The sequence below is a fragment of the Podarcis pityusensis genome (genome assembly GCF_964106645.2).
Source record: "Podarcis pityusensis genome assembly, chromosome: 7".
Taxonomy (NCBI): Eukaryota; Metazoa; Chordata; class Lepidosauria; order Squamata; family Lacertidae; genus Podarcis; species Podarcis pityusensis.
Genome location: NC_138031.1, coordinates 79,936,813 through 79,963,606, shown reverse-complemented (window position 1 = coordinate 79,963,606; position 26,794 = coordinate 79,936,813). Strand labels below are relative to the sequence as shown.

General features: G+C 41.9%; 1 protein-coding gene across 4 annotated transcripts in view; it reads left to right on the top strand.

Moving 5' to 3' along the window:
- ANKRD33B (ankyrin repeat domain 33B) overlaps positions 1-26,794 on the top strand; it is a 42,388-nt gene that overhangs the window by 9,968 nt on the left and 5,626 nt on the right. For 2 of the 4 annotated variants that reach the window (XM_081014866.1, XM_081014865.1), the window contains exons 2-3: positions 11,771-11,900; positions 24,351-24,491. In XM_081014866.1, the coding sequence (XP_080870992.1) occupies positions 11,771-11,900; positions 24,351-24,491 (271 nt within the window). The remainder of the gene's footprint in view (positions 1-11,770; positions 11,901-24,350; positions 24,492-26,794) is intronic. The other 2 variants (XM_081014868.1, XM_081014867.1) reach the window with 1 other exon arrangement.

Genomic DNA, 26,794 nt, shown 5'->3' with positions numbered 1-26,794 from the left:
AATTGTGTTGTCTCCCAAGCAAGAAGTGAGAATTATATTCTATAGTTGGATTATCTAGGCTCATAATAGTTTATTCTCAGGTTCTCTCCACTTCACCTAGAGCTTTTTATCTGCATTACCCTTGGGAAATTTTGCTGTCTTGTTTCACATGTCACACTTTTTTTGACTGGCATTAACTTGCTCCAGCAGAACACATTGTTTAAAAAATAGCTAGCTCTTGTGCACACTGTCATAGCTGACCTATTTTTGTAGAATATAATGGAAACAACTGTGTACAGTAATTTAATTCAGGAATCCCTCCCCCCGAAAAAATATTCAATATGTGACACACTGTTAATGTAGACTTTGCATTTAAACTGGCATTCTCTTTTAAAGACCAAACAGTTAAGAGATTTTTGCAATGTTCACTCCACGTCATAATAAAGAATAATTAAGAACCATATGAAGATTAGAGCTGCACATTTTATGTTGTCACATCTGGGTGCAAATTAGTAATTATATCAATTGTTAAAACCACAATGTGGAAAGATTCATTTTTTCCAAGTTATTTTGTTTTTTCTCATGGGAAACAATTCAAAACTACTCTGTGAAAATCAGACTTATTCAGTTTTCTTTGCAAATTCCCACCATTTCTAAGTTCTTTGAAGTTCAGATGCATTTTGTGGGGAAGAGCCAAAATGTATTCAATCATATTATGTGCTGCAGATGAACCTTCATTGTTGCATGCTAGAATTTTTGTTTATGTACCATACAATGCCTCCTATTTAATTATACCCGTGACTGAAGTCTCTGAGGTCTCCATGTGAATGAAAAGCTGAAAGCCGACCTAGGGGTAAACATAACAGTAAAAAATCTAAGTCTATTTAAGGACAATTATGAAAAATGCTGGACAGAAATCAAGAGAGACTTAGATAGTTGGTCAAAATTGAAACTTTCTTTGTTAGGCCGAATTGCTGCTATCAAGATGAATGTATTGCCAAGGATGTTGTTTTTATTTCAAACACTTCAGGTTTTGGACAAAACGGAGTGCTTTCAGAAGTGGCAGAGAGACATTTCTAAGTTTGTCTGGCAGGGCAAAAAGCCCAGAATTAAGTTTAAGATATTAACCGATGCAAAACAAAGAGGGGGCTTCGCCCTGCCAGACTTAAAGTTGTATTATGAAGCCGCAGCGTTCTGCTGGCTAAAAGACTGGCTACTTCTTGAAGACACTGATGTGTTAGATTTGGAAGGGTTTAACAATGCCTTTGGATGGCATGCATATTTATGGTATGACAAGGTTAAAGCAAATAAGGCCTTTAAGAACCATATTGTCAGAAAATCATTGTTTAATGTCTGGACAAAATATAAAGACTTGCTGGAAAATAAAACACCAAGGTGGCTTTCACCTTTGGAAGCCAAGGCCCGAAAAAGACCCAATATGGAGGCTAAATGGCCAAAATATTGGGAAATACTAGAAAAGGATGGAGACAATTGGAAATTGCAGAGTTTGGAGAAAATGAAAGACAAAGTGCGAGATTGGTTACATTACGCTCAGATTAAAGAAGTTTTTAAAAATGATAAGAAACTAGGGTTCCAGGTGGAGAAATCGAAATTAGAAACAGAATTGCTAGAACCAAAGATTAAGGTACTCTCAAGGATGTATAACTTGCTGTTGAAATGGAATACACAAGATGAAACGGTTAAATCGGCTATGATAAGGTGGGCACAGGACATTGGGCATAATATCATGTTTGAGGACTGGGAGAGGTTGTGGAGTAATGGATTGAAATTTACTGCATGTAACGCTCTGAAAGAAAATGTAATGAAAATGATTTATAGATGGTATATGACCCCAGTCAAACTTGCCAAAATTTACCACCTGTCTGATAATAAGTGTTGGAAATGTAAAGAGTGTGAGGGAACGTTCTTCCACCTCTGGTGGACTTGCCCTAAAGTGAAGGCGTTCTGGGAAATGATTTATAATGAATTGAAAAAGGTATTTAAATATACCTTCACTAAGAAACCAGAGGCTTTCCTTTTGGGTATTGTCGGCCAAGGGGTGGCAAAGAAGGACCAGACATTTTTTATGTATGCAACAACAGCAGCAAGGATACTTCTCGCCAAACATTGGAAAACTCAAGATCTACCCACACTGGAAGAATGGCAGATACAACTGATAGACTACATGGAACTGGCTGAAATGACGGCAGAATCCGTGACCTGGGAGAAGAGAGGATTGAGGAGGACTGGAAGAAATTTAAGAACTATTTACAAAAGTATTGTAATTTGAGTGAATGCTAAATAAGATGCTAGATTAAAATAACTGAGCACCACTAAATTTAGAAGTTTTTAAGAAAATAAGTAAGACTGTGAAAATTTAGCTCCTTTCGAGAATTATAAGATTATGAAATATAGAAGGGATATAAGAATTTAAATAAGATGATAAATTGCTGACAAAATGTTACAACGATGAAAGTGGGAGCGGGAGATGTGAGGAAGTCCAAAGAAAATGTGAAAATATGTTAAGATAAATGTTATATTGTTTATTATGTTTACTTTTATTGTAAAACCCAATAAATTGCTTTAAAAAAAAAAAAGAAAAGCTGAAAGCCGTGTATGATGATAGGTATCTTTAGGGATGTAGGATTTATGTGAGTAAAGTTGTATTTAAATAAGTAGTAGTTCTGACTGCATTTGTACTGCAGAATTCGGCTTCTAAAATTTTGGCTTGCTGCAGGATTGCAATAAACACCTTGTGAAGCAATTAGATTGCACATCATTTTTTTAAGTAATTGGTGGAGGACACTGAAATTAGTGTTTAAAAGAGTAAAATAAAAGCATGTTTAAAAGAAATGTATGAAAATAAATCCTGACAGAATCCTCAGCAATATAAAATGCATAGTTTAGTACTTAATAGCCTGGTCCTCTACATCTGCTATCAGTGTTTTTTGCCACTGGAAATTAAGCAGCATCCTATGCTTAGTTCATAGTAGTATCATTGTACTTAAGAGAAAAATACAAGAATTTGTAAACATTTCCACTTTGGGTAATTGTGTCAGACGTGCTGTTATAGCAAGAGTAGTCAGTGTTGGTCCCCATGATATTACTTAGATAAATAAAACAAGCACAGGGTATTAGGTCCACTATGTACATAGGTTCTAATATGTCTTTCCATGCAAAATTCTAGCATTTTCCTTCTTAGTGTAGGAGTAGCCAAAGAATGGCAGCTTCCAGGCAAAAAATGTCATGTCAAAACAGTCTTTGCTTTGCTGCTTCCCCCGCTAAATGCTGGAATCAAGAAAACATGGGATGAATAATTGGCAGAATCACTGTCTGTGGGAATTGAAGGCTTGGCAGTACAGTAATGAGAAACTGCAGCAGCACATTCACTACCTAGGGATTGCTGAGGGAGGGAGAACTGTGATGGAGGACTGGGACGGCTATGAGCAGAGGAAAGGAGCTATGGGTAGTGGCTATGCAAAGGGAGATAAAGTGGCAGAAGCTGTGGGGGTGTGGAAATGGTTGAGGTAGATGCTGTAGCAACAGAGCCTGTGGTTTTCACCTTAATAATACTTTAGCCTTAGGAGAACCTTTGCCTGTTACTGTTGAGTTAGTCATAACACTCAGAATTAACATATCCATATATGTGAGCTTTGGGATCACCTGCCAAAATTATTATTTAAGTCTTGGGCAATATATTTTGCACCATAAGGAACAGTCCTGTTTTATGTTTAAAACATCATTCCCAAAGTCCAATGGATTGCTTTTCCTTACAGTAGCTCCCGACAGTTCAGTAAACATATTTTTGTGTACATCTGACACAGATGTATCTCAGATGTATCATTGAAAAGATATTGATATGGGAGTTAAAAATCATGCGATTAAAAAACAATTAATGACTTATTTTTACTATTCTCACTGCCCACGTACACAATGGACAAATACCCAAGAGGAAGAAAATTGTGTTTTCTTTTTTTTAAAGAAAACCAATATGAACAGATTCATCCATCCCTGTGTACAAGAGTCCAAAGGAACTCTTCCACCAGAACCTCATTTATTTAGACACTGCCAGTGTACCCTTCTTGTTACTCTTATGAGAGTGAACAGTTATCCCTGGGTGGAGTTGCTTATCATTTCAGCCTCTTACAGGTATACCTCTTGTAGGCTTACTGAATTTTTTTCTGCAAGAAGGTTAAACTGGATTCCTTTCAGCTCTCTAGGTGACTATTCCAGAATTGGCCGTCCAAGAAGCAAAGCAACCTCCTTTGTGTGGGAAAAATAGGTGGTGCTATGGGTCCTACAAGCCCAAAGAGACTTACAGGGCCTTTTTCTTTTCCTCTGGTCATAAGTTTTACTGCCCTGGGTTTCTCTCAATGAGTTGTAATAATTAGTTGAGTTGTTTAGTAGATGTCTGGTAGGTGCTGCTGTTCTCACACAGACATTCTCCACCTGCAGCTCTCTACACTCAGAGCTTTCCAAACTGTGTGTCACGACACGATAGTGTGTAGGCCGCAGTGTGTAAGTGTGTCGCGTGAATGCTCCCCATGGTCCTCCTGGGGCTGGAAAGGGATTAGTTTAACCTCTGGTTTGCTTGTAAAATTGGATTACTGTGCCATGAAATGATGCATGTCTGAAAAGTGTGCCACCAACATGAAAAGTTTAGAAAGCTCTGCTCTATGGTCTACCGTTTTAAGCTTGCATAGAGTCAAATGACTTGTTCAAAAATATGATACAGTGTTGCCCTCAGGAAGGGTGATTATGTTACTTAGAAAGAGTGTTTTAGGTGCAAATGTTGCCCACCTCCCTCAGTAAGGCTAATAGGGAAGGCTAAGCTAGAACCATCTCCCTAAGAAACTAGCTTTCAGCTGATAATATTTTAATGTGGGAGAGCATTCAAATACAGATTCCCACCCCTACCTGCAAAATGAAGTAGTAAATCCGAGTAGGGCTATACTACACATTTCTAAACTTACCATCCAGCTTTTCATCTAAAATAGTGTTTCCCAAACTTGGGTCTCCTGCTGATTTTCGATTACGACTCCCATCATCCCTAGATAGCAAGACCAGTGGTTAGAGATGATGAGAATTGTAGTCCGAAAACAGCTGGAGACCCAAGTTTGGGAAACACTGATATAAAAGATGCAAAGTTCATGTAACTTTCAGAACAGCCATATTCCTTAAATTGAATGGAGAGTTCACAGAGATAGAGAACCTTTTGCACATTTATGCATGTTGTTCCATTACTGAGCTACAATTCTGGCCTTGCCCAATTCAGTTATTGGCACTATTTTAAATAAACATTTCAGTAAATTTTGCTTAAACCATATCTTAAAGTAGGAGCTCTGTCCATTAGTAATATCATTCACAGGAGAATAATCAGAACAATGTAAGATAATATAGTAATTTGGAAATTTGTACCTATTTAAGAAATACATACAGCAAATTACCAAGATCTGAAACTAAACATGCGGTTTTATAGCAAAATTGTGATGTTGCATGTGTATTTTATGATTTGAAAAAGCAGTGTTAAGAGATGCAAAAACATTTCAATATTTACATTTTTTTTTTGTAACCCTTAACAGTTTTATATTGTATTTTGGAGTGTTTTATTTTGACTGCTATTGAGATGACAATACTACCATTATGCAAAAAAGGAATGGATAAGTATGGTGTTTTCAAAAAGAATGTTTATATAAATAGAACTAAATATAGAGATTTGTGAAGAAATTATAATTTGTTTCTGTACCACTGGCAAATAAACAGACCACAGGCAATAATTCAGGGCCAGTGATGAACTTAAATTGAGAAATAAGAAGACAAAAATTCTCAGTTTAAACTGTACAAAATTAATTGCAGCAATTCTTATACACAACACTGGGTTTAATAAATACTTCTGTACACTAACTTCTCCAGTGTTATCAGCTTTGGCAATGCCCACCAACCGCTGTAGGCTGGGGGAGCTCTTGGATATATTCCCCATCGAAAAAGTGGCAACTATCTGCTGGGTGAGGTGCATACTTGTATATATCTTTTAAGCTTTGTTTACTAAATATAAATCAAATAAACATGCAAAATCATATCTCCATTGATTTTAGGGCAATGGATTGTAACCCCTGTGTAAGTGAGGAGACGCTTGTATATGTGTTCTTAGAAGTAAGCCCCGCCCTAAGTAAATTAAAAAATGTTACACATTAATACCTGATTTTGAATACTGGAATTCAATTTTATTTATAAATTAACATAAATCAATGTCTTTTGATGAACTGTAATCTTGCTGGCATGATCAATTTTGCTGATTAGCTACAAAGTGGATGAAATAAAGTCGTAATTTAGGCAGCCCATATTGTTGTTGTTTAGTCGTTTAGTCGTGTCCGACTCTTCGTGACCCCATGGACCAGAGCACGCCAGGCACTCCTGTCTTCAGCCCATATTAGAAAAAATATTATTCCTTTTCGTGTTCATATTAGAAACACTGATGACTTTCATGAAAGCATTAAAGTGTTTTCTGGAAAATACATGAAACAAAGTGAGTGCATTCAAATTAACTCTGAAAACTGATTTTAAAAGGATTCAAGAGGACTGTCATGCACACTTTGCCTTCTCCATCAAAGTAGTTCTTGAAGAGATGGGTTAGTTTAGAGTCTCGGTAAGGGACCATCTTATTGGTCCCATAAGTTTAATGCTCCCACAGAGCTTCAATACAGGTCCTCAGCATCATTAGGGTCTGATTAATATTCCATGCTTCCCGTAGTCTGTTCCCTTCCGCTTTGGTTCTGTTTGTTTTCCCACTCCCTGCTAAGTTAACCAAATATAACTGGCTCAAGGTTATCAGCTCTCTGTCCTGTAGAACATTATCCCCACTGGCATCAAGTGGCGCCTGCGGGCCAGTTTGATCAGGAACACACTATGGGAACAGCTGGATTCATGACTGAGTTGAGTGTTTGCAATGTGCCTCTTCTTTTGCCCTCTCCAGAAGTCTTCAAAAGCTTCCTCCGTGGATTTGACTCCAACCTCCATGCATCCTGCAATGTACATGTTAAGGTTCTGATCCTTGTGGAAAATTTGGAACTGGGAAAGTTTTGGTTTGATGGGGTCGAAGGGGCCTTCATCCAAAAAGTCATAGATGTAGTTGTTATAGATCTCAATGTTGGAGACAAACACACTGTAAACATTATTTTCATCAACTTCTTCTACTTTGCAGTTGTCTTGGACATTGATCATATCAGTTATTTCAGGGTCAATTTGCCACCAGTTGCTAGATGGAGTTTTTGGAGTCTGAAAAGCTTCTAGTTTCTGACGTTCAAGTAAAGCATCAACATCACACTGCACCTCAATCCCATTCTTATCATCCAGCTTGAATACATATTGTTTGGCCTGCAGTGATCCTATACTGTTGAAGATCATGTCTAAGCAGCAAGAAAGCAGGCCACCCCCACCAGGAGAACCAGTCATGGTGTGAGTTTTCCCACTTCCAGTGACACCGTATGTAAAAGGGAGACCATTTCCCCCATGAATCAGATCATCCGCTAGAGGTTTAGCAACGTCAAACACATGTCTCTGAGACCCGCCAACATTAAAAACCTCTTTGAATGAATATTGAACCTCCTTATACATACTCCCCATTGCAGAATATTCGGTATCCATCTGGTGGGTGAACCTTGACTGTTGTAGTATTGATCACTTTTATGCAGCATTCTTGGTCTGGCACACTGACTGGGCGCAGCCTGCAGTATACCCCAATAAGGTCCTTCAGACTTCCTGTATCCATTTTTCTGCCCAGGCTTCCTTGAGGTTTTGGTTTTTGCGGCCTCCTTCATCCTGCCGAGGCCGCCCCACTCGTCTTTCCTTGCTGTCCTCTTGGTGAAGGTTCGATTTGAACGTTCTCTCCCTACTCTGGCTTTCCTGAGATCGTATAAATCTTTCAGATCATGTGTGTGATTCAAGACGAGTTGTTTTTAAAGTAGTTGATACACAACAATATAGCAGCCTGAGTCAAGATGCTTATACTGTCAGAGTGAAAGAAGTGCAAGAAAGGATATTCCCACCTTGAGTTGTGAGCTGGCTTTAGCATGAAGATCCTGGCCTGTATCAAGCCCAGGTTCCTCATTACATCTTAACTGGGGAGCTAATGTCAAGTCAACAAACCAGGAAAATGAAATAAGATCATATTCGGATTTATGAAACTTCAAACAATCATCCAAACCAGGCTGCTGTGTTTGTTTGTTTTTTTAATTTTACCCTCATGTGTGCTGGTAACACCTCCCCTCCCTCAATCAGTGGGTCTGCACAGGTGTAACTAAAGCTTGATTTTGGACTGTGTTCTGTCTGCGAAAATCTCATACTTAATCCTCTGTAATCTAAATCTTTGCTAAAAATAGATTTTGGAGGAATAGAGTAGTGGTTGCTTCTACATGCAGATGACAGGAAATGGCATTATCTGCTAAGATGGCTGATATGGTGATTAGTTTTAGCATTAGCATAAGTTTAAAGGATTCCTTCCAAAATTTGTATGAGAATATACAGTTTGGCAGAAACTCTTGGCCTACAAAAATAAGTCTCGTTTCTTAGGGAAAGTGACATCACATACAACAAAATTTATGTGCAAGGACATGTTCACTTTTGCTTCTAACAGGTATGTTACAAAAGGCCTATTTTAACAGAAAGCGTCTGCTGAAGGTGAAGCGGAATGTTTTTTGGCCAGGTGCAACTAGGTGGCTTATACTCCTTTAACTGATCTCAGCAGATTCAAGGCCAGCAGGAAAAGCTGTCATGGAAACATGGTAACTTCACTTGCAGCTGTAGGCTATTTGCATTTTTTTTTTTTTGGCATTATTTATCATTTTATTTGTATGCTGCCCTTCCATAGTTAAAACCATGCACAAGGCGGTTTACAACATGAACAAAATTGCATAATTACAAACATAACAAAAGTCGTCATAAAAATAAATAAAACATCAAAATGATTTCCACATAAGATCTAGGATAAAGATACAAAAAATAATTTAAATAACTGCAACAATGCCCTCCTCCCAAACAAACCCTCTAAACAGTACCCCACTTTAATGGATTTTAGAAGCAAATACAAAGCCTTAAGAAAGCTAAATTGTGTGATATAATATTTAGTGACCTGGCTGCTCTTTAGTGATGTGGATTTTCTGGAAAAAAATGAACTGGAACATTTTCTCAGGGGAAAGCCTCATATTAGACTGATTTGCCTATGGAAATTTGTATCAGATTTTTTTTATTATTATTTTTTGCAGTGGAAAATGTTGTGATGTCCTAGGGAATGATCTAATTTACCATGTTTATTTAGTAAATTAAACTAAGGAAGTACCCCATATTAATTTATTGTTCCAATACAGCTCAAATGTAAGGACAGTGACCTGGATTCAGTTAACCTATTGTGCTAGCAGAAACCAGCACAAAGGCTTCTGCTAGTGCAATGGGGCTTTCCTCTCATGTGCCCCTGCACTTCCTTCAAATCTGCTCTGCTTCTTTGAAATATCTTTTTAAAAATGTAAATTTGGAAGTGAGGATTCTGTATCCTGAAGCAGGCTTCCAAACATGGATTCTATCTCTGCACTGAGAATTACATATGTAGGGAGAGCATTGGGTGTGCACTGCATGACAGTTACACACTCACAGGCAAATACAGTGGTACCTCGGGTTAAGTACTTAATTCGTTCCGGAGGTCCGTTCTTAACCTGAAACTGTTCTTAACCTGAAGCACCACTTTAGCTAATGGGGGCCTCCCACTGCCGCCACGCCGCCGGAGCACTATTTCTGTTCTCATCCTGAAACAAAGTTCTTAACCCAAGGTACTATTTCTGGGTTAGCAGAGTCTGTAACCTGAAGCGTCTGTAACCTGAAGTGTATGTAACCCGAGGTACCACTGTAGTCCACGATGGCTATACTTTGCATGACAGCCATAGGCAATATACTTGGAAATACTTGTAGCTGGAAAGCACAAGAGGGGAGAGTGTTCTTATGCTCAGGTCCTGCTTTCAGGCTTCCCATGTGCAACTGCTTGACCACTGTGAGACTAGGATGCGGGACTATATTGCCCACTGACCTAATCCGGCAGGGCTATTCTTACGTTCATATTAATTTCTCAGCAAAGAGAAACCATAGTGCTTAGCTAAGCTACCATAAATTACTGTCATAAATAGTACCTAATGTGCACGGTGGATTAAGTGACCCCTATCAATTAAATGTATATAGTTGCATTCCTGAGAGTTACAGTAATCAGCAAATATATTCTTAGTGCTTAGTGCAAGTAGAAGTAGTTGGGTAGAACCGTTTCAGGGATGAAACTAAAATGTTACAGAACTTCCATTATACTATAGCTCTTCCCTTCTGGGACCTATTTCTGCCTCCTGCCTTTGCTTACATGAGATAAGTGGAACAGAGCAGTGGATTATCCAATACCTTCTTCTAAATGCATCTGAGGGAAGGAAGATAATTATTTAGGAGGTAACAGCATCACAGCAAGATATTATTGCTCCACATTTCAGGCATAATCGATGGGGAATGGTATTTTGTGCAGCTCCCATTTATTTTAGAAGTCTTTGCGCAAGACAATTTCCCCATGATTGTGCCCTTCATCTCATTTAGCAATTTGCTTCGGCCTATGAGTTCACAGTGGGACGCGGGTGGCACTGTGGGTTAAACCACTGAGCCTCTTGGGCTTGCTAATCAGAAGGTCGGCAGTTTGAATCCTTCAACAGGGTGAGCTCCTGTTGCTCGGTCCCTGCTCCTGCCAACCTAGCAGTTTGAAAGCACACCAGTACAAGTAGATAAATAGGTACTGCTGCAGTGGGAAGGTAAACGGCGTTTCCGTGCACTTCTCTGGTTCATCAGAAGCGGCTTAGTCATGTTGGCCACATGACCTGGAAGCTGTACGCCAGCTCCCTTGGCCAGTAAAGTGAGATGAGTGCCGCAACCCCAGAGTTATCTGTGGCTGGACCTAAAGATCAGGGGTCCCTTTACCTTTATGAGTTCACAAGTAGCCTCTGTATTTTAGCCTCAGCTCTCTGAGGCTACACCTATTTTTACAGGGCTCTTCTGAGGACTATTATCAAAAGATAGGACATGTAGTGCTAATACTATATAATCATTGTCATAATAATCACTAGCCCTCAAGTAATTAGCAAAAATTGTCTAGTCATGAGGAAATGCTGCAAACTACCCCCAGAATCAAACACATAGTTCAACCAGCTTTGGCGGAATTGCAGTCTCTCATCCCCACATTTCTATTGCAGCCCTGACTTTGTGAATATCTAAATGTAGAAGCTCTTTAGTTATGTGACTTTCTCTCTTCCTTAGGAAGCCCAAACACAGAATTATTCAGAAAAAGTGTAGAAAGGCCGTGGCGGGGGGGGGGGGGGATGGGGGGGACACACGGGACCAGTTACACTTTCATGAGCTAGACACTTACAGATCTGCCTCCTAGCACTGCTTTATCCTGTCCTTGATTGGGTGCTTTGTTTTCTGCACATTTTGTTGCATTGTTTTATTGAATAGTTTCCACAGTTATTTTATTAATTTAATCTTATGCACTTATATATTTGTTAGCTGCTTCCATGGAGTAGGAAATCTACATTTTAAATGTTAGAAGTAAATTAGAAATAATAATAATCAATGCATTCTGATTTGTTCACTTGGTTCCACTGCTAAGTGTTTAGTTTACATTAATGCCCTCATGTAAAATAATAAAATGTGAAATAAGATTTGGAGTTCAAAGTGCTTGAGCTTGCTTCCCTTTAACCACCACCTTATTTTTTATTTATAGACTGGCCTTATTGTTGCCTGTTACCAAGGGTTTGTGGATATTGTAATAGCCTTAGCACAATGCCCTCACATTGATGTAAACTGGCAGGACAATGAAGGAAACACAGCTCTAATTACAGCGGCCCAGGCAGGTAAGGAGGTTTGGTCCTCATTTCATTTTTTTTGTCCAACAATTCATGATTGTAAATGCTTATTTATTGTGATTGCATTGAGCAAACAAATGCCAGGTTTCCCCCCCAATGTGAGTCTTTAGGCTAGCCCAGCAAGTATTGCTGCTCTGTCCTCTTCCGTACATTTCAGAGAAGCTTGTCCCTTTTAATGCAGCTCAGCACTATAATTAGTGACACTATTATTAATTTAATGCACACCAGGCTCTGCTTACTAGATTAAATCTTCTGGAAGTGATTAATACTTTTCATGGGGAGAAGATGATGTACTCTCTATTACTTCTATTACTGCATACCATTAAAGCTACCATATTAGTGAAAAAAAGTGTCCACTTTTATTTCTGACCAAGTAGTAATAATATTACAAATGGGAGCTACAACAAAGTGTTGCAGTGTATCCATCCTCCTAATACTCTTGTTAAGGAAGTTATTCCATTAAAGAAGGGTATTCAACTTTGTTTTCTATTTCTCTTTTCTTGGTTTTCTATTTTTCTTTTCTAACCCCAAGCAGTTCTCTGAACCCTGATCATACTTTTTCCATTGCTGTGCTGACAAAAAAAGAATTTAAAATTGGCATTCAGACAAATATACAGAAGAGTCTAAGGCAACTGTGCTGCTGCAGCCTTAGAAAAAGAAGAAGTAATGAGAGCATAGCAACACTTGGGCTGCAGATAAGCCTATCAGTGAAAACGTTTGATGAGCACAAAAGGGTGCCTAGCACAGCTTCCCTGCTCTGAACCCTCTCTCTCTTCAGCCCCCCAAGATCATGTTATGTCCTGCATACAAAAGCTTTCCTATTCAATTCAGCGAAAGAGTGCAACAAATATTAGGTTGAGCACAGATGCTTTAAAATATTATTTTGTAATAAAAACCAGGAATGTAATCATGTTCAATTCATCATACTGTGCAATACAGAATTGGCAAAAGAATGAAGCATGAAGCTTTGAAATGATAAATTCTGGGAAAATTCATTTTAGTTATATTATTTAAGAGGTGCTTAGAATTATAAACTAAATATAGTTTGTGCTAAAATTATTAAATTAATGACAACAGATTCTAATTATTGACAACCTATAGACAGTGTAATGAAAAATGTGTTATGTTGAATTTAATAAATATTTGGTGAAATGCAAGCATGGCAGTTACTTCCCTCTTGGGAATCACTGAATGCTGTTGTAAAAAAATATTAGAGCTGATACAGAATAATGATTCATAATTATTTTCTGGAATCCCATTACCAGAACATGTGTGTTTTAACTAAGCTGTATTCATTTTAAAAAATGAAATGAAAAACTCTTACCTTATCTGATAATTGTTTTGTTTCATTTTAAATGCACTGTGTGGCTATAATTTTTTACTACAAAAGTATTTGTGTGTTTTCACAGCTGCCTTTATAGAAAACCAATGCCTGATACGGCTTTTTAACAAGAGTTAGGTGGTCTCAGATATTGTATAACCTGCTTTGGGTTGTGTCCACCCAGGATATATATCTGTCCTGTTAACGGATTTGAAATATACTCAGAGTCGCAAAGTGATTTCATGCTCTTTATTCAGCTCATAGTGGTGAGGAGGAATGAATAAATGTCCCCTCACAGTATCTGCTTTATATACATTATTTACACAATGGGCTGCACATGATTGGCTAATTCTGGAATTCTACTGTAAGCCAATCAGGTTGTGGATTCACTTCTATCTGGAGCAGGATTGGGTGGTTCCTGCCAACCAATCATACTGCTGCATTGTTCTAGGACCAATCAGACTGCTGCATTCTGAATCCTATTGTTCTAGGACCAATCAGACTGCTGCCTTTTGGATCCTATTGTTCTAGGACCAATCAGACTGCTACAGTTTGGATCCTATTCAACTCAGTACATAACACCCCTCCCCTCTAAGTTCCAGTCCTGCCCGGGAGGTCGCATTCATAGTCCTCAAGGTATGCCGGCGGCCTACGTGTGCGTTGTGGCCTGGGGTGTTCCCTGGTCCGGGCTCCGGGTTCTGGCTCGTGTTCCAAGGATGCTGGCTGTGATGCGGCTGTTTGGTCTGGTGCAACCGGCTCGCTCAGTCGTGGTTCTGGTTCCGGTGTCCTTTCGGCCTCACGGGTCCTCTCTGTATTTACTGATTCTGCCTCTCCTGCTGGCCCCTCCTGCTCTATGGGCCTCACTGCCCCGCTGTTCCCTTGGGACTCCTCTGACCTGTCCTCCTCCTGGTTTTCTCCCGGGAATCGTCGCCGTATCTGGTCGCAGTGGCGGCGCCAGCATTGCCCCCCATCCGTTAGCACCTCGTACGACACGGGGCCAGTGACCCTGGTGATTGTGGCGGGTACCCATGCTGGGCCTGCCCCAAAATTCTTTGCGTACACTGGGTCCTGGGCCTCGAAGGTCCGGGGGTTCCTGCCTTCCCCCACCACTACCTCATCCTGAGCTCTATCGGGGTGAAGGCGGTCCAATCTGATTGCAAGGCGCCGACCCATTAGTAGTTCAGCGGGGCTCCGGCCAGTCGTTGAGCTGGGGGTGCTGTGCTGTGCTAGAAGGAATGTGGCAAGGCGGTACTCCCAGTCCCCTTGCGTCATGCGGCGAAGGGTGTCCTTGGTGGTCCGCACCATGCGTTCTGCTTGGCCATTGGTGGCAGGGTGGAACGGCGCCGAACGGATGTGGCGGATGGCGTTCTGCGCTGTGAAGGTTTGGAATTCTCCTGACGTAAATGCAGTCCCGTTGTCTGAGACGAGAGTGTCAGGGAGCCCGTGGGTTGCAAACAGCCTGCGTAGTACCCGGATGGCTGCGGACGTGGAAGTGGACGGTACCAGTGCGACTTCCAGCCATTTGGTGTAGGAGTCCACCACTATGAAGAATGTTTTCCCCTGAAAGGGGCCAGCGAAATCCACATGCAGGCGTGACCATGGTGCTCGGGCGGACTCCCAGGACTGGACTGGGGCCCTTGGGGGATCTGGGCGGGATTCTTGGCAGGCCTGGCAGTGTTTGACCCAGGCCTCTATCTCTCCATCGATCCCCGGCCACCACACATAACTCCTGGCAAGGGCCTTCATTCTTACTACCCCTGGATGTGTCTCGTGTAGGGCTGTGAGGACCCTTTTGCAGAGGGGCTGGGGAACAACGACTCTGCTTCCCCATAACAGGCACCCCTTGTGGGCCGACAGTTCATGTTTGCGGGTTGTGTAGCCGGCGAATTCTGGCCCGGGGCTGCTGCTGGGCCATCCCCTCCACACCCAGTCCAGGACCCGGGAGATGACCCTATCTTTCTTGGAATGGTGTGCAACTTCTTGTGCCTGAATGGGGCGGTCGGGAAGCAGCTCCAGGCTCATAACCTCTTGTGCAGGTGCTGGGTCAGGGCCTGTTTCCGGTAGTGGTAGCCTGCTGAGGGCGTCCGCATGGCCCATCGCCTTCCCAGGTCGGTGAATCAGTGCATACTGGTAGCTGGCAAGGAAAATTGACCACCTGAGGACGCGAGGAGACAGCACTTGGGGGGTCTGCTTTTCGGGGGCAAACAAGCCAAGCAACGGCTTGTGGTCAGTCACCACGGTGAAGGGCCGCCCGTACAAGAAATCATGGAATTTTTTTACTCCCTTTACGATTGCCAGACCCTCCTTGTCGATTTGCGAGTAGTTCCGCTCGGTTGTGTTGAGTGTCTGGGAAAAGTACGCCACCGGTACCTCTCTTCCATCCGGGAGTTGGTGCCCCAGGACAGCTCCAATGCCATAGGGTGAGGCGTCGCATGCTAGCACCACCGGCAGCCTCTCGTCGAAGTGTGCCAAGACCGAGTTTGAGACAAGCAAGTCCTTGACTGCCTGGAATGCGGCCTCCTGGCGCTGGCCCCACACCCAAGGGGCCCGCTTGTCCAGGAGTCTGTGTAGGGGCTCCGCTACCGCCGCCTTGTGGGGAAGGAAGGAATGGTAAAAGTTCAATAGTCCCAAGAAGGCCTGAAGTTCAGTCTTGCTCTTGGGCGCTGGGGCATCACAAATGGCCCGTACCTTGTCCCCAGTCGGGTGGACCCCTTCTGCGTCCACCATAAATCCCAGAAAGTCCACCTGAGGCACTCCTAGTAGACATTTTTCCCGCTTCACCTTGAGACCCGCCGTCTGGAAACGGTGCAGAACGGTGCGGAGGCGGTCCTCAAACTCCTCTGGTGTGGGGCCGGCAATCAACACATCATCGAAGAAGGGGGTGACGCCAGGAATCCCTTTAAGGAGAGAGTCCATTATATTCTGGAATATGCCTGGTGCCACGCTGACACCGAATTGCAGCCGCTTTACCCTGAACGCTCCTCTGTGCGTCACAATCGTCTGTGCCTCTGCTGTGGCCTCATCTACTGGCAGCTGTTGATATGCTTGGGCCAAGTCCAGCTTGCCAAAAATTTTCGACCCAGCCAGGGTGGCAAGGACATGGCTGACCACTGGCACTGGGTATGCGTGGGCCGTGAGGGCCTTGTTTATGGTACATTTGTAGTCTGCGCAGATGCGGACCGAACCATTAGGCTTGACGGGTGTGACGATTGGGGTTTCCCAGGGAGCATTAGGCACCGGCTCCAGCACTCCTTGCTCTACGAGTCGGTCCAATTCCTCGTCTATACGGGGTTTCAAGGCGAACGGGACCCGGCGGGCCTTGAGCCTGACCGGCCGTACTGCGGGGTCAAGCTGTAGCGCAATGGGGGGGCCCGTATACTGTCCCAATTTCCCATCGAAAACCCCTGGAAATTCCTTGCATATGGCGTCCACGTCCACTTGTAAGCTAGTGTGGTTCACCCCGGTGACAGCTAGCCCCAGTGGTCCAAACCATGCCAATCCCAGTAAGCTAATGTAGGGGCCCTTGACCACAAGCAAGTCCAGTTGCCGCGTCCGCCCTCGGTATTGCACCCTGAAGGTCCCCACCCCCATTGTGGGGACCTTACGTTTCTGGAAGTCCCGGAGGGTGAATGGGGCCGGCCTGAGTTTGGGACCCCCAGTGGGACACAGTTTCCTTAAGGTCCTTGCCGAGATTATGGATAGAGTTGAACCCGTGTCAAGCTCCATGCGGCATGGGGCCCCCTCTATCTGTACCTCTACATAAATTTTCTCTACGTTGGGGTGGGGCAACTGGTATACCTGGAAGTCCGTGAGCTCCGTCGAGTTGCCTTGGTGCGTTGGGCCCCGGGACCTGGGGCTCTTGGATTGGTCATCTGATGCCTGGTGTCGGGTGGGCCGAGCCCGACACACCCGGGCGATGTGTCCCGATTTTCTGCACTGCCTGCACTCTGCGTTGCGGAAACGGCAGGTCCTCCTCTCGTGACTCTCCCCGCAGCTTGCGCAGTTCCCTCCTTCTCGTCGAGGCAGCTGTGGTCTGTGCGCTGCTTGAGTGCGCTGCTGTACTCGGTGCACCTCCTCCCTGTCGGATCCTGAGTCGTCGGTGAGGTCTTCATGGTGGACCCTCGGTTGGGATGGCAGGCTCGGCCGTGCCTCTTGGGTCGACCTCTCGGCAGCTTCTGTTGCCAGGGCCTCCTCCAGAGCGACCTGGAACGTTAGGTCCTTCTTAGCGTAGAGGCGTCGTTGCAGCTTCTCATCCTTCAGGCCACCGACGAGGCGGTCACGAAGCATGTTCTCCAGCTCTGAGAAGTTGCAGAACCGGGCGGCTTGGCGGAGAGAGGTCACAAACCCAGTTATGGTTTCCCCAGGGGCTTGCCGCTTTGCGTAGAAGGCATTTCGACGAGCCACCACTGAGGGCTGCGGCGAAAAGTGCCCCTTCAGCTGTTCCATTATTGTTTTGTATGGAACAGTAGCGACGTCTTCAGGCGCAAGGAGAGCCCGGGCGATTTCAAACGTCTCCTCTCCGCAGACGCTGAAGAATATCGCCCTCTTCTTGGCGTCTTCTTCGTCGGTGACCCCTTTGGCTTCTAGGAGGAAGGTGAAACGGGAGGCGTACGCTTCCCAGTCTCCAGATGCTGGGTTGAATGGCGAGAAGCTGCTGTTGGCTGCCATTCTGAGTTCCTTGTGCCCCGGAGCTGAAGCCTGGATACACGGTGCGAGGCAGCGGTGCGGCAGTTGGCGGTGCTGCGGTGCTGTGTGTGGCAGTCAGCTCAGCGGGATCCCATCCTCGTCGCCAGTGAAATATACTCAGAGTCGCAAAGTGATTTCATGCTCTTTATTCAGCTCATAGTGGTGAGGAGGAATGAATAAATGTCCCCTCACAGTATCTGCTTTATATACATTATTTACACAATGGGCTGCACATGATTGGCGAATTCTGGAATTCTACTGTAAGCCAATCAGGTTGTGGATTCACTTCTATCTGGAGCAGGATTGGGTGGTTCCTGCCAACCAATCATACTGCTGCATTGTTCTAGGACCAATCAGACTGCTGCATTCTGAATCCTATTGTTCTAGGACCAATCAGACTGCTGCCTTTTGGATCCTATTGTTCTAGGACCAATCAGACTGCTACAGTTTGGATCCTATTCAACTCAGTACATAACAGGATTAGATTTAAGGCTGCTCTTTTCTGACCTTTATATTTAATTATAATGAGCTCAGTATTAATCCAGAGTGTTGACATTGGCTTGATACTGTCTGCCAGTATCTGATACTGCTCCCTAAAGAAAATGAGGCTAAGTAGACCACAGGATATATAAGAAGTTTCCTATAATTGTATGGAGTTATTTTCCTCTTTTCTAAAGCTGAATGACATTGGCCTTGATCACATATTACCGAGTAAGCTGGGGCTAGGTCTGCATGCATGATCCAGTCCACCAAGCCTTCCAGAGTCACCTGCCAGCCCCCAATCCAATTTACTAGGATTGTTCCTTGGGGGGGGGGGACCCACCCACCAAAGCACGGAGAGTCAAGCAAAGACTGTGGTAGTGTGGTAATCCTTCCTAAGTGGCTAGCCAGCCCCCAATTCAATTAACCACCAGTAAATTTGGGGCAAAACTAAACAAACAAACAAATCAAAGCCCCTCAACCAGACAGAGTTCCATCCCACCCTGTGGTAACAGCCCTAACTCCTGTGTGGATCCAGAAATGGCTACATATTACACACGGTCCTCCACAGCCATTGTCCCTGAACGTGCTCCAAGCATGACTGGTGAGAGGGAGGATGTTCATGGACTTGCTAAGACATGTCGGTGCCACCTTGGAGCAAGGTTGGGTTTTTTTGTTTTTTAAGGACTTCCTGCCTTTTCAGGGTTGTTGCTGGGGAAGGTTGGTGCTGCTTCTTGCCAGGCGTGGCTGTCTCTGGCTTGCAGAAGAACAAAAGCAGAAAGGATGCTTTCTGTCTGCTTAATATTTGGGGTGAAGTGATTGTTGTGGCTAATCAGTGGTGAGAGGATCTGGAAAGGGACCCCCGAGAGAAAAGGCAGTGAGAGTGTGTGTAAAAGACAGGAAATAGAGAGACAGGCAAAGAGTGGAGAGAAAGAGAAGTGGAGATGGGTGTGTGTTACAGATGTTTCTCTGTAAGGGGAGGGAAGTCTGCAAAGAAGGGACTGGGACTGGGTTCTTGAGAAGCCATGCCCACTTTAGAAATGTGGCCTCTGACAGCTTTCCATTCAGGTAAGATTGCCCTTGGCTGAAAAAAGCTTTCCCATCCCTGCAGTCAGCCACAGTTGAGAGTTCTCACCATCTTTGTTGTTTGGTTCTAGAAACAAACTATGATCCCTAGCTTAACTGGGGATCATAGTTTGTTTTGTTCAAATTAGCAATGACCAGGAAGCCAAGAACATCCCTTGGCTTCATATTGTGGTTCGTTTCTCCCATGTGGGAAAGTGGGAAAGATTGGCGCATTCACAGTAAACCTTTTTTTCAGTCATGATCTTGTTGCACTGTAGAGTTTACTACTGGCAGAATTGGAGCTATGTTTTCACAATTGCCAAAGTCCTATTATTAATTAATAGACATATATTTGAAACAGCCTTATAAAGAATTTATGCATTTTAATTAAAGTTGCATTTATTTATAGATTTTTAAGAGCTGATTCTTTTTCAACATATCACTTTAAAATTTGAGGGTGGCCTGTCATTTCTTCTATTCCATTTCCATGTCAAATTGATTGCTTCCCCCCTCTACCAGAATCCTAACATTGCTATTTTCTGTTGACTTCATTCTGCATCTCTGGTCTTAATACCACTGTTAAACTGTCTTGAAAACAGCACACAGTTACACATCCCTAGCACACATAATTTGAGACTTACTGTTACCACCTGAAATTATAACTTAAAAAAGAAGAAGCTCCTGAACAGGCACCTAGAACACATTTGAATCCAATATTGATGAAAGGAACACTTCAGCTGAGTCCACGTCCAGATCTGGCCTCCTACTTTTTCTCTGTTAACCAGCTACGGTTGCATAGGAGAGCCATCCCTCTATCCTATAGTTACTGTGCTCAATTCTCTCTTGCCCTTTTTCCAGATAGCTACATTTGTTGGCAGCTTTCAGGAGTCTGCAACTGCTCCCACAACTGAAAGAGCACTAAGCAGTTGTAAGTTTAAGCTTTTTCATGGAGTATTAACATTCTGAATTAATTGTGCATTGTATTGGCAATCTTTTTCCCCAGCACAGATAGCTTATGTTAAAAGAGTTCATACAAGTAGAAATTCTTATTAGCATCTTGCATTTCTCCTGCTGCTTCAACTGTGAGCATATATAAAGATTATGTTTTCTATAAGAGCTTTTAAATGGAGTTAACTGATTGCCATTAACTTGAATTAGCAACTGCACCTGAAACTGAAAGTCTGAATAGTGCAACCATTTGTGTCTGAATTCAGACTAAAGAACAAATCTTTTTTTAAAAAAGGTTACCAGGGCTGTATTCAAAGTAGTGTTAAGCAGGTTGTTTTGTCAGTGCAAGGATTTATCCTTGTGCAACAGAAGAAAAACCTCTTCCTCTGGGCCCCCAAATTTGTTCTGGGTGTTTCCCCAACCCTCTGGAACAGCTTTGGGTATGGCATGGGGTATGCATGAGGGGTGGAGAAAATGAGGGAAATCCCATTGCACCAGCTCTAATCCTATTTATAGCACAGCTGTTTAGCTCAGTACTACCCAAAGTGAAATATTGAGCTGGAGGACTGAGACTGCATATGAATGACATTTTATTTTAGAATCAGTGAGAGTCTGAGTACTTCCTTTTTCTTTGTAGTCCACACACAATCTAGATCTAATGCATATTTTTGCTCCTGAAAAGTGCATTTTGAAAAATTGGTTGGTTCATTCCAAAATAAAAATTCATTGCAGATTGATTCTGCATTTCCCCACAGTGTGTCCATTTGAAAACAGATGAAGGTGGTTCCAGCAATGGGGGAGTGTATCCACAACTCCCCTTCTTCATTCACCCAGGGCATATGCAGGGAGGAAAAGGCATTGATAACCTAATCAATGGAGGTTTTTCAAATGGTTATCCGATAACCACACCCACCTATCCTTATGGATGGCAGGATTTAGAGTCAATCAAGATTGAAAGCAGCATGCTGAGGACGACCATGAACAATTCCAGAGTGACAAAAGTATGCTTTGGTACTACAAAGGGATTGGTATGTACACAGCCAGAGCCTTATGTCCTTAGTGCACATGTATTAATTGCACTGTGGTGGCCAAAATGGTGGCCTTCAGATGTTGGACTACGGCTTCCGTAATCCCTGGCCAATGGCCATGTTGCCTGGGACTGGTGGGAGCCGGGAGCCCAAAAACATCTGGAGGGCACGGTGATCTAAACCCCCAAATTCTAATGTTGAAGCATGTACTATGAAAATGCTGCTACTAACTTTTACTGAGTTTTACTCAAAAATAGTGAGGCCTTTTCTGTTAGCTAGAGATTCTATTTCTAACAATTCTGTAAGGGCTGCCACCCATTTTGCAGGTGGCAAAGTAAGGCTGAGAGTCTGCTGAGGCATGCTTTTTCAATTTTTTTGGCATGATTTTTCTTTTATTACCATGAGGAAATTAGCACAGGTCTCAGTTCAGGTAAACAGAAGCTTAAGCAGTTAGGGGCACGTTCAGAATGTCATCAATACTGGGCACCTCAGTAATGAAATAGTTTTAATGCAGTTGTGAACAATTATTATCAGAAGCCCTTTACCTGAGAAATAGGAGGGAAAGGATACATTGAAAGGAAAATCTAGATTCATTTTATAGAAATGAAGTTATTTTCCACGGATTGCAGTAGGACTTTGCACTTAATGCAGCCCTTTGAAAGGATATTATTTGTAAGGATCAGGTGCCTGGTTTCTGCAGAAACATTTTGGCTGCTTTTCCATTTCTAGTGACTCATTGGTGCTCAGAGAGCACCAGTGATATAAATTAGTAATGATGGAAAAGCAGTTTCCAAAGTGGTTGTTTGAATCAGCTCTACGGGGTTTTGTGGAGTTGGGCATGCCTATTTCTTGATTTTTGTATTTTAAATTACCTAGAAAGTCTAGGAGTGTTCTGAAGTTATGTAGGCCTAAGAGTGTTTGGGGTTGGGTGATCAGACAACAGTAAGGATCTCCAGCAGAGCCCATTGCTGATCAATTCAAAAGGACATGAGCACATGATAGGGACGGGAAAATATCAGAAGTTCAAATCAGAAACGTCCCTAAGAACAAGGCAAGTAGAGACACTCCAAATGAATGCCTGACATTTTCACTTCTTTCATAATTTTGCATTATTGTACCCTGTCGCTATCTAGGTAGAAGGACTCTAAAAAAGGGCTCCAGTTAGGAAAGAGGCAACCAAAGAGCACAGCTGTCCATAAAATACCTGAGTGTAATTAAAGCTGCTTAAATAGATAAACATGCAGCTCTCCTCCTTCTAGAATATGTAGATTTGTTTGGGTGCCATGAAGCCACTGATCATTAAAACTGTACCAGATGTTCTGCTATGGATTTTGTTTAATTGCTTGTATGAAACTTCTTCATAAACATTCTTGGATAAATTTAACTGACTGACATGTATTGCAGAATATTTAACTGGACTGCAAAATAAGACGAGGGAACTTTTTTTATACAGCTTACAGTAATTAAGTTGTTGTTGTTGCAGCTGGCTGACAGACTACATTATTACACAAACCATCAAACCATCATACAACAAATGACAAGTGGGGGAAAATGTTCTGAATGAGCAATAATGGCACTAGATGTTTGTCTTGTTCTGTCAGTCCAATTACAAGGGCTTGATGGTTTAATTGGTCTTCAGACTGTTAGCCCCCTAGCGTCTATAATTTTAGCCTGTGATAGATTTTTACCACTCTACATATTTCAGTGATACTGGCAAAGCAGGCAGACCTTCTGCTGGAGATTATGCCTGATATGGTCTGCTAAAAGCATTTCTAAGAATATATATACTGTGTCTGTCTGTCTGTCTATCTATCTATCTATCTATCTATCATCTATCTATCTATCTATCTACTTACTTACTTACTCAGTCATTTTAGTTCATAATCTGTCCTGTTGCTAGTTCAGGATAGTAGAAGCTTAATGACCAGGGTTTTACAGCAGAGTTGGGAAACTGAACCCTCCTATGGCTGGCAAGGCAACAACAGATCTTTAAACTATTATTTCCGCTTACCATAGACTCTCACAAATTACCATTAATGTAATCATATTTATAACTCTCAAGCATTCTGTGTAGGCCTGCCACGGGTGATTATTTGGAAATTGCCTGTGATGGCAATGAGTGGCTAGGAGGAAACTGGATTCATTATCCAGTGTTTCAATTAGCTTCCTATAGCTTTCCAGGCATAACTCAAAGGTACTGCTTTAATCTATTTGGCACTAAATTGTATGAACACTACGTCCTAGAACCCACCTTCTGCCATGATTAGCTTAAATTATCCTTCTGAGCAGGGATAGGGAATATGGATAATAGACCAAATCAACTTTCCATTAAATTTCGATTAATATACTGCAAACAAAATTTTGTATAGCTTTCATTTCTAAGGAAAAGAAGTAACTGATCTGTATGTGTATTTGCCAACCATTGAGAGAGACATATTCAGGGAGCACCAGTGACTGTGTGGGAAGGAGAGGGTGAAACCCATTTTGTTAACTTCCTTATCTTAGGATTGAACCAAGCCATAGCATTTTATAGTTCTCGGTAGTGGCACCTGCCCTGTGGAATACCCTCCCATCAGATGTCAAGGCAATAAGCAACTATTTTACTTTTAAAAGACATCTGAAGGCACCCTTGTTTAGGGAAGTTTTTAATGTTTAATGCTGTATTGTGTTTTTAATATTCAGTTGGGAGCCGCCCAGAGTGGCTGGGGAAACCCAGCCAGATGGGCGAGGTATAAATAATAAATTTGATGATGATGATGATGATAGCTTAGTGGTTATTTGACTCTGAGGAGTGTGTGTGATCTGTCCTGAAGCTTCAGAATATGAGAGTTAAAATAAAACAAGTAGAATTCACAGTGGTTTGAAAATAATACACTTTTGTATTGATATTTTTTATTCTTTTTTTTGTAGGACATATTACTATTACACAGTATTTATTAAACTATTATCCTGGCCTTGATATTGAGAAAAGGAATGTCTTTGGATTTACTGCACTCATGAAGTCTGCAATGCAAGGCCGAAGTGAATGCATCAGAGCTTTAATGTTGGCAGGTATAGAAAAATCCTCTGCTTCATTATCCTCATCCCCTTGAACTACTGTAAAGACTACTTCTAAATGAAGGACTGCAGTTCTTGATATTTACTCTCTTGGCAGCCCTGCCTACTCTAATTACAGACTGGACAAAGAAAGAGAGAGGGAGAGAGAAATTCAAAACCATTGTTGCTTATTGTTGTTTTCCACCACTGAATTTTCTACAAATGGATCTCATTAAGGAAACTAAATTCATTAATTTATTTATAAATATGAATATTCTACCATATTTTGCAAAACCAGTACCAAACACAATCTAGGGCAGCTGAAATTTCCTTTCAGTGCCTACAGGGTTTACATACTCAGTTTAAATGGAAGGCATAACCCAGTGAACTTGTACTAACCTTTGCAAAAATAAGTTTGCATAGTGCAGAACTTTCATAAAACACAATAGGAAAAGCAGACAAAGCAGCTGAATTAAAAGCAAAGAGTAACAATTGGAATACTAAAATTATATTAAAAGCACCCTGAAATAGAAAAAAAGAAAAGTCTCCAGCAATCAGCTGAAGCTTAAAAGAGAAGAGCCCTGGCATGTCTCTACAGAGAAGGCATTTCACAGTTGTGGTTCCACCACTAAAAAGACTGTCTTGAGTGCCCATCTTCTGATGTTACATAAGGATGGAGCAGAGCCTCTGAAGTTGACTTTAACTGGCAGCAGGCTTGCTTGCTTATTTTTTAAAATTTCTATATCACTCTTCCAACTGGGGGCTGAGGGGGGGCATACAACATAATTAAGACAGTGTTACTAAATATCTGCAATAACAATAGAAAACTAAAAACACACCTCTTGAAAATTTACAATTTTTATTCACAGGGTTATTTCAGTAGTTCATGGAGACCAGAGTGTTTTTTGTGTATTTCAGGTTATCAGGAAACGGGGTAATAGCAAAGTGATGTGGAGATGGGCTATTACTTCTGCTCATTTTAGGGAAGCTATCAGGATGGCAGCTACTGGCCAGACATTATATTTAGAAATAATTCATGGATTAAGGACTGCTCAGCAATTGCAAGAAATAATGGAGCTTGTAGACTGCTAAAGAGGATGAAACATGGATTTATTGCCAAAAGGCTCAGGAGAAACAGAGCTAAGCTATTGCAGCCTTATTTTGAGAGAGTATCCCTAAGCCAGGGCAAACCATAGTGATTACTCATTGCTTTTAGCAAATATTACAGAACAGGAATTCACACGAGATACAAATATGTTCTTCTGTTCAAATACCTGAAGGCTCCCATTTGTTAAATATGGTTTAACATATGGTAAAATGGTAAGATACACAATTTCAACCCATCTAAAGGCAATTGCACAAATATTCTCAGCTGTAAATTTCTCCTATGCTAGTTAGGTTGCTGTGGACTCCTGCAGTTGTTTGAAATATTTGTAAAACTTGAGCCTAACCCCACTTTTCTTGGGAGTCAGCCCCATTCATTCAATAAGATTTACTTCTGAGTAGGCTATTACGTGACCAATTTACTCATACTGAAATGAGTCGAAAAATGAAGCTATGAAACATCTACGTTAATATTGCCATTTTAAAAAAGAAGGGCCCAAAAGTTCCTATAAACTTGGAGTTTTTCTGATGTTTTTGCTGGAAACCTCAGCTCAGATACTTCAAGCATATTTCATTTGCAGATAATATTGCAATATGTGTAGCTGTATTAATTTAATGGAATATTAATATTCCAAACTGACTGGGATGTCCAGGTTACTTATTCTGAAAAAAACCCCGTTTGTAATATTAGATTTCTCTCTGGAAAATCAGGTCTAAGTGGAGATGGACACGTTTCTTACAAGCTGATTTTCAGACTCAATGTAATTCAGAATGACTGATAGAATGCCATGACACTTGGAAGGATTACTTGAATATTCATGTGTGACCCAGGTAGCAAAGTACCTAACCTCATTTATGTTCGTGTGGGATTAGTTTTAAAGAAGTCACTGCAATACTTCAGTAGTGTTTAAAGCAAATCTTGTGTCCCAAATAGATTTCCTGAGAAAGAACATACAGCAAAAATTTGACAAGCTATTAGAGAAGACTTATTTGTGGTTACTGTGCAGATAATCTTCAGTATTTTCTATCTACAGCTTTACTGGTAGAATTTCCCCATTTAGGCAGAGAGGATGCTGGAGTCAAGAGCTGAGAATACCATATTCTGTTCATTTCTTTTCTTAGTCCTACGACAACAATAACACAGAAAACATTATCTGAGCTCTGTATTTTTTCTACTATTCATTCCATTAGTATTATTTATTACTTGATTAAAT